This window comes from Ascidia mentula, chromosome 3 (genome assembly GCF_947561715.1).
Source record: "Ascidia mentula chromosome 3, kaAscMent1.1, whole genome shotgun sequence".
Taxonomy (NCBI): Eukaryota; Metazoa; Chordata; class Ascidiacea; order Phlebobranchia; family Ascidiidae; genus Ascidia; species Ascidia mentula.
The window spans coordinates 7,467,072-7,478,882 of NC_138568.1; the positions used below are offsets into that span (position 1 = coordinate 7,467,072).

The 11,811-nt window shown below is 38.4% G+C and overlaps 1 protein-coding gene and 1 long non-coding RNA gene across 2 annotated transcripts; both read left to right on the forward strand.

The window, feature by feature from the left end:
- Positions 1–2,150: 2,150 nt before the first annotated feature.
- Positions 2,151–9,195, forward strand: LOC145895389 (uncharacterized). The gene is made up of 3 exons (XR_014401625.1): positions 2,151–2,265; positions 8,642–8,739; positions 8,993–9,195. It is a non-coding gene; the product is annotated as an uncharacterized LOC145895389 (long non-coding RNA).
- A 7-nt stretch (positions 9,196–9,202) lies between these two features.
- Positions 9,203–10,811, forward strand: LOC145895483 (uncharacterized). Its single transcript, XM_082984289.1, has 3 exons — positions 9,203–9,222; positions 9,275–10,178; positions 10,326–10,811. Exons 1-3 carry the CDS (start codon positions 9,203–9,205, stop codon positions 10,809–10,811), a joined length of 1,410 nt encoding a protein of 469 aa, XP_082840415.1.
- Positions 10,812–11,811: the final 1,000 nt, after the last annotated feature.

Consider the following 11,811-nt stretch of genomic DNA (forward strand, 5'->3'; position numbering starts at 1 on the left):
TTAATAACTTTGTGAAACTTACATGGATTTTCCTCAATTGCCTTCAGTTCACTGCGTAACAGTGGCTGAAAATGATAATGGGGTTTAAATACATTAAATACGTTGATTGCGATAAGCTGTTGCCAAAGATACTTACATATCTCGGAACACAGAAAGAAGTTAAATCCAAACCCATCATCCAGGGATGACGTAATATTGTGCTTACGTCAGGCCTTTGCCAGGGTTTAGAATTCAGCAATTGTTGAACCAAATCCTTGCACTCTGTGTACAGAAAATACAGAATATTGTTTGCTGAAGAATAAAGACTAACGAATGTAACCAACCAAGAGAAACGCATTCACGAAATGGAAGCTCTTTATTCTTTGAGCTCTCATATTGGTCCAGGACCTCTTCCACGGTTTTCCCGGGAAACGGATAAAATCCATTAACCACAACAAAAAGTAAAATTCCACTAAACGATAAGCTATAGTTAATGGACTGAAAAAAGTTTTTGCAATAAGACGACTTACATTGACCAAAGATCCGCAAAGATAGCGTTGTATCCGCGAATTTTCATTAGTACCTCCGGAGCCATGTATGGTGCTGTGCCACATTGGTTAGTAGGCTCAGTTAACATGGCCAGGAGCTTTTTTTGAACATTTTTGTTGCTGTTTGGATCCAACATTGGAATCTCAGTGGCATAGCCAAAGTCTCCCAATTTTACCTCTTCGTCCTCCGATACAAAAATGTTTTCTAGCTTTAAATCCCTTTGGAGTGAATGTTATTTTGTATTAAAAAATGTTTGATTATTTGTTCGCAAATTTAAATCCTACCGATGAGCGATGTTGTTTTCGTGCAACTTCTGCACTCCACATATCAGTTTTTTAAAGTAAAATTTGGCAGTTGTTCCTGACAAATACGGCACACTTCTGTTCTTATGAGCCAAAGAATGCAAAACCTGCTTCAAATTGCCTTTTGCGGCATATTCCGTGACCAGATAAATCCGCTTGTCGGAGACGAAAACATCCAGTAACATTATCTAAAAATAATTTATTAAAATACCACAGCAGTTTATCAGTAACGACAAAAGATACGTACTATGTTGGGATGTCCAAACACTTTGTTCAAAATGCTGATTTCGTTGGGTACGCACTCGGCCAACTTACTCAGTCTTGCAGCACCAAGATCAGCATAAATAATCTTAATTGCAACCTAGTACAATATTGAAAAGCATTGAAGAAAATGCCAATATTAATGAGCTAATATTGTACAACATATTTGTTTAACCTTTAGTTGCTTCCCAGTTTCACTGATAGCTCTCATTTTTTCCTTGTTGGCAATTGTGTCTGCCATCACATCTGCCGAGAATACCCGGCCAACTGCCCCACCACCAAGAAACTTGCTCTCTGCCATGTCATAGCCCTTACTATGACACGCAGCTTTTTCCTTCTTCAACAATCGACTTTGGAAACGACGATCCATTGTTTTCTGTTGTATACAGATAAGATTTTGCAACAATTTGTAATGTACAACCGCACACTAGAATGCAAAACGAGGGTAATATATATTTTTTTTCACACAGCAACCATCAACTTGGCTTCCCAAGATACGTTTCTGACGTCATAATGCTATTGTTTTAATTTGGTTGAAGTTTTTTGCAATGGTTGGGTATATTTTGATTGGACATTCTTTGAAAACATTACATATTTATAAGTGAGTGTGTATTTATGCAAGAAATGGTTGATTAAAATTAAAACAACACGCTTATACCTGTCAGTTTGAGTTTAAAGTTGTATTTTCTAATAACACATGACTAAACCTAACCAAAAAATACTAAAAACATAGAATATAAAATATTTTCGTGACGCATGAGTAGCACTTGGCGCAAAATCAAAAATGCATTGACTTAAAAACAGTTTTGTCGTTTTTCAGCGAGGCGAAACTCTAACTTAATGTAACCATATGTATTGGTTTAAATGAAATGTAGGTAGTTTTGTCCATAATCTTTTTATATATTGGGATGGTTTAAAATATATCGCGCTATAATATACTTTTTTACCGTGTGTTACAAGTCACCTTATTGACTGAAGTTAATACTTCATCCCGTCAACCTGAAAGATGACGTAACATGTGTAATTACGTCATTCCAAAATTTCCAATGATGACATAGTTTTTTAGATTTGCATATGTGCGTCAAAAGCAATCATGTGATTCACAAACCTAATATATGAAAAAAACGTTCAGACTCCGAGATGACATGTTTGCATCATTATTGATGGGATTTGGGTATGTATTAAAATCTTTCATACTTTTGTGTTACTCCTGTTATTGTAAAGACAAGTTGAGCAGATTGTGCAGTACTTGAAGTAGTTTTTGCCCAGATTGCCAGAAGCCAAATAGAATAGGGTCAAATTTTGGTGCTTTTTTGAAAAATTGAATTTACTTTTCCATGTTTAAGGCAAATATATGTTAAATAGTAAATAAATGTTGGTAATTATTTGAAAAACTTGGTATGTGTCATTTTTTATATTTCTTTGGTTCTGATCAATTCATGCCACATATGAGACAAAGCTCTGTGGATAGCACCTGCTTTTGTTGTAACAATATTATTCTCCGTACATTGTTCCCACACATCACTGATTGGTTGCATGTTGGCTTTTTTGTTTAAAAGTTTGGCTTTAAGTGTGGATAGAACATGACAAAAACACTTAATTTTCTCCAAATCGATATGTTTAATTCCAAATATATACTCTCCAAACATTTTTCCAACTAATGAGTTCGCTTGCTGCATTCTCATTTTTACTCCCAAGTTTATGTTTAGCCCAGTATGTTCAGAAAGTTTGTGCCACAGCAGTTATTGGTGCGGTCCTATATATATACAGTGATGTATATTCTTGGACCTGCAACACAGTGGTTTCCAACTATCATAAAGCGTCAACACAACTCCTTAAAAACAAAGATTTTGACGGTGGTTTAGTTAATGTAAGCCTCATATTTGTATTTCTATTGAACAAAGTTTTGCCGGCGGTGATGCAGGGTGTTTACAATTATGAATGAAAGGATGAACTGCTAATCGTACAGTCATGAATTGTGGTTTTATGTAAGCTAAGGTCCATCTCTCCTCTAATTAACGGCCTTGAACTTATATGCTGAATAATGTCGAAGCGGCACCCGGGGCTGTTCATGTTTTTGACTTCCTGTTTGGAAATATTCTGTAATAATATCTACATGCTGTTTTTTCGGTTGCATCATGGCACAAAAATTTTCGGCACGTTGAATGTTTTACCAGCGTCAAGCAGACAGTGATTTTTTATGTATTGCGCTAATACATAATTTAAACAAAAATTTTCATTTAATGCAAACAGATTTCAACAGTTAGTTCTTTTCTTGCTTCCTCCAGCAATGTATTAAGGATATTTATTTTTACACCTGGTACATAGTTATCAAGATTATCTTCCTCAAAATAGTCTTTTAAAGAATTCGAAGAGTCAAAACTGTTTACTGCACATAAGTCTCTTTCTGAGTTGTGAAAGGAAGTTTGTCAAAAGCTGCAGAAGATTTTCCAATTTAATGTCTAATTTTTTCATTGCTGTATTGGGTGTTGAGCAAAAGTGAAATTTTTCGCTATCACAGCTTGTTTGCTTCTCAGAAGTGCTCAAGTCAGTTGAGTTTGGGGCTTCAAGCATGGAAATTTGCTTTTCATCACCTAAACAATACACAACAAGAAAAATGTCAAAAGTTTTCTCATTTGTTTAGTTAGGAGTTTACTTTTTCACTTTTTAGTTATTTTGAGACAGTCAAGGTGACATTTATTCTTAAAGAAATGCTTTTGTAGGATTTTCTATGGGGGTAATTTGGAGGCCCAAATCGTGGTAATTTTTTATTAGACATTATAGTAAAAGTAGAAATGATTCTCCGGAAAATTGTTGTTTTGTGAAAGATACTCATTATGTGTGTGAGATTGGTCCATTTATAACTTTAATTTCAGCTATTGCTTGCGGACACAGTTTTTTTTTGGATACAGCAATAATGGGAAACAATGTAACTGGAGAGTTTTTCATTAAATGATGACGAAATTTTTAAAACAGTACAAAAGACAATTCAGCTATGAAAGAAATTAATTAGTTACCTGGTATTATGTCTTGACTTGAGATTTCAGTATTGCTTTGCTTACCAATTTGTTTTGGTGGAGATATTTTCCCTTTTGATACACCTGACAAATTTATGCACATATATATGTTGAAAAGCCTTTGTCAAAAAAATAGAAATAATACCTTTTATATTTGTGAAATCCAGTCGGTATTTCATGTTTTTAATCTTCTGCTGTCATTGGAGTACTGTTGCTAAAAACAGTTTAAACAATAAAAAATGACAAAACAACTTCACAAACTAACTTTAAATATTGTTCAGTCTTCATCGCATTCCTCCGACCTCAGCAAATTGTCATTTGATTGGGCTGCTAAAATTGGTAATGATTTTATTAAATATTCTTTTTTCTCCCCTTCGTTTAAGACTTACTTATTCATAATTCTTGGTACAAGCAGACGCATCATGAACTTCTGAACAACTGTCTTGTCAGAAGATTTTCCTTTTTTCCGAAACAATCTCTTTTTGAATTATTTCAACAGCCATCCTATTTTTTTGCCTTTTGCCGGTTTAACCTTTTTTCTTATCGGAAGTTCTTCAAATAAATATCTTTTAATTGAATACATCACAATCTCACATAAACCAAAATACACAACCTTTAAACAGACCTAGTAAAACATCCTTCTTCTGACAAATACTGTTAAATCTTTCAAACTCCTAACTAATGCTATGAGGCTCTGGTATTTTAGTAAGGCCATTGCTAGGCCTCAAGGAGAATCTTTTTAAGTTTAATATTCTTTGGTGGTTTTGGGTAATATACTGTAGTTAATATAGCAAATATATTGTCAATTGCCCCCCTGGAGTGTAAGTGGAGCAAGATGGAAGACTTAAATTTCTTTCAACCACCTCATGTTTCTTCAGTTCCCACAATTTTTCTCAGTTTTGATTTGAAATCTTTAAAAATATTAAAATAAAATTGGTGTATGAAGTTAGGCATATATAGTGGGCAAAATTAAATACTGACCAGTTTACTTTTCTTTAATATTTCTGCTTCCCCCACAGCCAGGCTTTCATCCAACGATCTATAAATTGTAAAATCTGATGAAAGATTTTGATTGTTTTTTATTGCTGTGCTACCAGGGCTGTTATTCTTGTCCACAGCCTGACGAAACCCGAGGACATCTCTCGGTGTTTTGTTGCCCATCGAAGACAAAACTTGTTCAGGACGGGAAATTTTAAAACTTATTGGATTGCTTTCGATAACATTCAAAGTGACACTGCCTGGAATCGGCGCTTGTTTTTCTATAGAGCGCAGTTGCTTCCTTTCTTCTACTCCTTGTTTTTCCTCCGAATCCAGCATTGTTTCAATGACAACTATTTTTGCTTCCGAGTCATTTTGAAGATCTTGATTCTTCAAACTATCAATGGAGTCTGAATCTCGGAGTAGAGGTTCAAGCAACTCGTGAAAATCCAACTCATTTTAAAATAAGAAATACTTCTAGAGGTTGAAAATGATGAGTTTTCTGAAAACGACACATTCTTTAACTCCTTAGTCAAATTTTCGATGCTTGAAGGCCGCATCTCACAATTAAATCCTAAAAATTGAGTTTTACAAGTCATTTGTCATTGTGCACCTGGTTACAGTTTCTCTTGTTTGCCAAAAACAATTGCCGGGTCTGATGACTCATGAAGGGGAACTACTATTGCTGAACAAATCAAATCAAATCAAATCATGTTTATTTTGCGAGAAAAGCAACTACGCGACGAACAAAAAACAAGGAAATGAAATGGCATGGGCACCGATAAAACCATAAAGGTTATCGAGTCAGGCGCCCATGTAAAGGTGATTTCCTCATGGAGAATCACCGTCTGCCGTAGGATCGCAGCCAGTCGCACTGGGAGGTGATGGGTTGCGACAAGCTGCATGTGACGAAAAGGTGGCCACCCGGCCGTGCTGGCCAAAGCAAACGCCAACTCGGTTCTCAGAACGTTTCCTTTGATCCACATCGACAGACCTTAACGTCCCGAGGACAGTCCAAACGTGGTGGTTTTGGTTGGAGATGGTCAGGATCGTATGGAGGTTGCGCTTGTTGAATCATCGTAGGTCTTGCTGATGATCAATCGCACGTTATGATGTTGGTGTGCAGCGCTCCTAGGTCTGAAACAACAACGGATCCTACGGCAGTAAATTGTTCATTTAGGCGTAGAGTGTACAGTGGAATATGCATAAAAACACAAATAAAAACACCATAAAAAAAAGACAGAAGAAACGCAATAAACGACAGGAGGACTACAAGAAAAAAGGGGAAAACGGACTGCTAACAGGGTGGATGAAAAAGGAAGTTAATACTGAGATGTGAAACATTGGCGGATTTTTTTTTTAAATGATGGACGGGAGAGCGATCTAATGGAAGGGTTTATTTCCTCCCATATCTGTGGGCCCCTATATTTTAGCATACGTAAGCCGAAGGTGGTGTTAACTCTTGGGTGAAATAAGTTCTTTTGCGATGCATTTCTTGTGAAATGATCGTGCACTGTGCCTACTAACGAAAATAAGGAGTTGTAGGAGGCCGGTAGATTGCCGGTATGGAAATCGTGCATTACTTTGGCCAGTTCGAGTTTGTAAATGTCTCTTTTTGTGAGATCTAATTTCTTATATAATGGCGTGACGTGGCTTTGAAAGGAACTAAAGGTTATGGAGCGGAGTATATTATTATGAATAGTGTTGAGTTTTTTCAGTGAGAGTGCCGATCCTCCACCCCAAGCACCGATAGCGTACTGAATGTGGGAATATACAAATGAATAGTAAACGTTTCTCAAAGTTTTAACGTCAAGATAATTTTGCAACTGAAAAAAAGTGCCGCATGCTTGTGACAATTTCTTTTCTAAATGATGAATGTGAGTTGTCCAGGTTAGTTTGTCATCAATGTATACACCGAGGTACTTAATATTATCTGATCGCAAAAGTTTTTCATGACCAATGGTGACGGTGAAATTGCCAGTGCTTGAGGTGGAAGGGGAAACTTTGTTTTCCGAATGTTGAGAGAAAGTCGATTGTGCCTTAACCAGTTGTCAACATTTGTGAGTTGTTTGTTAACACGGGATTGTAAGTCAATAAGTGAAGGGGAGGTCATTGAAAGAACCGTGTCGTCAGCAAACAATTTGGTTGTAAAAGAGGATACTTGCGGAAGGTCATTGATGTACAATAAAAAAAGTAAAGGAGCTAATGGCGAACCCTGTGGGCAACCGCATGTTATGGGTTTAATATCCGACACAGAATTTCCTATTCTAGTGCATTGACTTCTACCTACAAGGTAGCTGCGGATTAATTGTAGGGTATTTCCCCTAATTCCATACCGGCGCTCTAACTTTTCCAACAACTTCTCGTGATTTACGGTGTCGAATGCCTTAGACAGGTCTAGAAAAATGGGGCATGTAAACTGTTTATTGTCAAAAGATTCGAACAGCTTCTCGTAAATATCGTAAAGGGCGAGTGACGTGGAATGTTTGCTTCTAAATCCGTATTGATGCTGTGAAATTGATTGAACAGAAAAAAAATTGATTACAGCTGCATTAAGACAGCACATTGGGGGGTTTTGCAAAGGCTAACTGCTAAATTGTCAGTCCTAGGGGGTGTACAAACAGCCCCGGTGGGGCCCCAAGACAATTACAAGACATCTAATTCTTAATGAATTGTGTAGAGGAGGGTTGGTGGCTTCACTTAATCGCAAATGGAGGGTATTTTCTGTGATTAATTTTTTCACAAAACAAACCTACACTTTTTTCTGCTTTTTTGGCCAAAATAATGGCCAACAGAGGGTCAAAATGCCCCCGGGGGAGCAGTTAAAGTAGTTATTTCGATTATAAATTTGGCCACAATTCCTTGTCAAGGGTCGGCACTAACAGAAAATCACAAATTGAACATACTTTCTGCGATTCATTTTTGCCTGTAGCCCTGCTCAAGCATGCCTGTAGCCCTGCTGACAGTCAAAAAGTGATATGGTGAACACAAAACACTGTTTAATTTGAAATAACAAGCTGCGGCATTGTTACCAATTAGCTTATGGTGGCACATGTGTTAATTAACTATTTGGAAAGCAATTAATTAATAAGGAAATTAATTAATAAAATGCAATTAACAAAAAATGCTCATTTCTCTAAATTTCCTTCAAAAAAATTAAAAGGCAGTAGAATTTTTAACATGAACACAGGCACTCCATACCCACAATGCAACCATAAAATGAATTATGTAATGCTTGTGATCCATACCTGTTTTCTGAAAAGGAGCAATGGTTACAAATTTTATATTAGGTGTGTACTAGGCAGATATGATTTATTTTGCATGCATGCATGCACAAACAGGCGTACAACAATCATTAATGTGTCAATGTGGGTGAGGCTGCAAAAAGGAGAAAAATGAATTGTTGGTAGGCTGGAAGTTTTAATAGCCATGCAGAGGTAAGTTACATTGTTTGCATGTACAAACACTAAAATAGCATGCACAACTAACCCAGTTTTGCACAGTGGAAAGGCAACATTGTCTTTTATATTTCCAACAAAAACATTCGTTTGACAGTGGCAATGATGCCTGGAAACTGCGGCGTCCAAGTTGTGATGGTGAAGGAGAAGCCTCTTCCTCTAGCCCTGGATCCCCTGTGTGGCGCCGTCTTCCTGGTAAGTGACTTGGCTTTTTGGAAAACTACAAAAACATTTCGTTTAATTAATTGACTGATTGGATAGTTAATTAATTAATTAATTTGTATGTACCGTATGTATGTTTGTGTGTTTGTTGTTTATTTATTTATTTAATTTTTGTTTGTTCGTTTGTTTATTTATTTATTTACCTAATATCACAAAACTTGCCATATTTTGCTAATTGTATTGACAATAAAAAACATGAACCCAAACCGGTGCTGATGTTTTTTAGCCAATCAGATGGAGAAGTTGCATGATCCAGTTCGCGGTGACTTGGAGGCGGTCCATGTGCTGAGGGCCATGAATGCGAAGTGCGGCCAATTGAAGAGCTACAAACAGAAAACAGTTCAATGCCCACGGGTAACCGAATAGTCAATCTGGGCATGTTAAATTGTTATATAGAGGACATTTGGCGTGAACACCGCACTTTCAACAGACAAGGATGCATGGGGACCTGTTCAGGTACACCTGCCATTACTGAAGAGTGACAAATTAGTTGTGGTTTCACTGCAAGAGCTGCCTGTCCAAGATGCTTGTTTTCATCTGCCTTCAAGCCATTGTACAAGGAGTGTCAACACCCAGCTGACCTGAAACAAAGGGGCAGAAAGACTTGTGCTGTCAATGCCCAACTGGGCCTTGCAATATGTGCCACTGGTGTTAGTGTTAAAACTGCGCAGGCATTTCTAAGCTACCTAGACCTGCCCTCACCAAGTTCCAGTTTTATTGTGGAACTGACGCGCAAGGCTGCTGAACACTTTGAATTGCTCAACGAAAGTAACATGCAAGCCTTGAGAAACTCTTGTATCCGAAGAAATGAGCAACGTGGACTCTCTTCTGAGCATCCAGTGAATCTGCAGACAGACTGCCGGTACAATCTGCGCCAGGGCACAGGAAAAGCACACCTCGGTCAAGCAGCAAGCCAAATTGTGGGGCTTGCAGCAGAAAACAGCAGTCGCAGCAAGGATGTACTGGCTGTTTCCACCCTAACACGTGAATCCCGCAACCCTCAGTACACCAAGTCAAGACAACCACTATTTGAAGAACACCTGCCAATTGGTAACAAAGAATGGGACATTGGGCAGGAGTTGGGGGCCTTTTTGTCCGGCCACAACTTGCAGGCAGGGGAAATTACCACTGACACCAACAGCAAGTTATTTGATGGCATTTCAACTGCACTCCATCAAACAAACGAACCTGTCCAACGGCATTGCATCGTCCATAGAGCTAGATCTTTGTTCCGTGTTATTCGCAAGATCAACTTCAAACAGCTCTTTCCAGAGAGTGATCATAAAGTGAAAGTAAAAAATTACCACACCAAGAGGCTTGCAGAAGAAACCCAAGCACGTCTAATGGCAGAATATGCTGGGTGTGTCATGCAGTATAAGAGGGACTATGCTGACATCAGCAGAAAGATGAAAGCAACTGCAGCTGCTATTTTGAAATGCTTTCATGGTAATCACACTGGCTGCAAAATCCACTCTTACACTTGCAGAAGGAGAAATCGAAGCCGTGGTTTCTTTGCAAAGCACCGAGGATTAAAGATGACCATAGAAGACTGACTACAGTGGAAGAAAGAAGTTGCCAAGTTTTTCTCCACTGCAAATGTATCCCGAATTAGACCGGGGTTGGACACGAACAAGTGTGAAAGTGTCAATTCTACTCTCAGTCAGGTTATGCCCAAGGGTCGCACATATTATTCAACCTGCAGTGGCAGAGCCCATGCAGCAGTCCTACGAAGGAACAATGGAATAGGCTCTGCATTCGCACTGGTCAGCGAATATGGCTGCTGTTCATTGGAGAAAGGTTCCCCTGCCTCACGAATGTTGGCATCCAAGCAAAACAACGGCACAGAAGTGCAGTGGCAGCCACTGAAGCATCACGAAAACATAGAAGTGGCAAAAGAATGCAGAGGTACAGGGTGTACGAGGAGAAAGCTCTACACATTGAGGAAACATATAAGCCTACATCAACCAGCACAAATTCTGAACACACCTAACCCTTCAGCAGAACACAATCCTCGTAACGACCATGGCCCTCACAAGACCGCTTAAGTTGGCACCCCAGCCTCTGCATATTAATGGACCTTGGCTCTAGGCTGAGGTGGGCAGGGTTGATGCAAAGTTTGTTGCTGCAAATATGGCTCACATCCACTTCCACAGGTAGATTCTCTGTCACAGCCTTGATTTTAACCATATATGCAAGGCGGTGAGCAGAGAAACTTCGCCTGTGGAACCAGATGGAGCTATAGCCATTCCCTGCCTTCGCCCCTTTCCAAATCAGGCAACTTCCCTCCTGTACTGATCTTCTGGCGAGCTTTGCCTGGTCAAGAAGCTGCTGCTGCTGTTTTTGTTCTTGTTGCATGTTTTTTGTAATATATATATGTTTATATATAATTTGTCGCACTGTAATAAATATATTACCTGTACTTGTCACAGTAAAGAAAAGGAAAAACAGCATAGCATAGAACCATGTCCTTTCAGTAATTATGCAACATCAAATTGCCATTAATAGCAGCTTATTTTTGTTAACTTACATCAATAATGTTATTGAATGCAATAGATTTGTCGCAATCAATGCCAAAATGCAGAATTTGAAAAAAAATAAAAATGGTCACTAGGTGGCGACAAGTGGTTGGAGCTGCCTAAAAATCATTGTAAGTTTCTCACAATGCCCAAATTCCCTTATTTATGTGCAAATTTTATGTTTCTGGTCTTGTTTTAAAAATGCCAAATTTGCCTTGAGGCCGCATCTCACAATTAAATCCTAAAAATCGAGTTTTACAAGTCATTTGTCATTGTGCACCTGGTTACAGTTTCTCTTGTTTGCCAAAAACAATTGCCGGGTCTGATGACTCATGAAGGGGGACTACTATTGCTGAACAGAAAAAAATTGATTGCAGCTGCATTAAGACAGCACATTGGGGGGTTTTGCAAAGGCTAACTGCTAAATTGTCAGTCCTAGGGGGTGTACAAACAGCCCCGGTGGGGCCCCAAGACATCTAATTCTTATTGAATTGTGTAGAGGAGGGTTGGTGGCTTCACTTAATCGCAA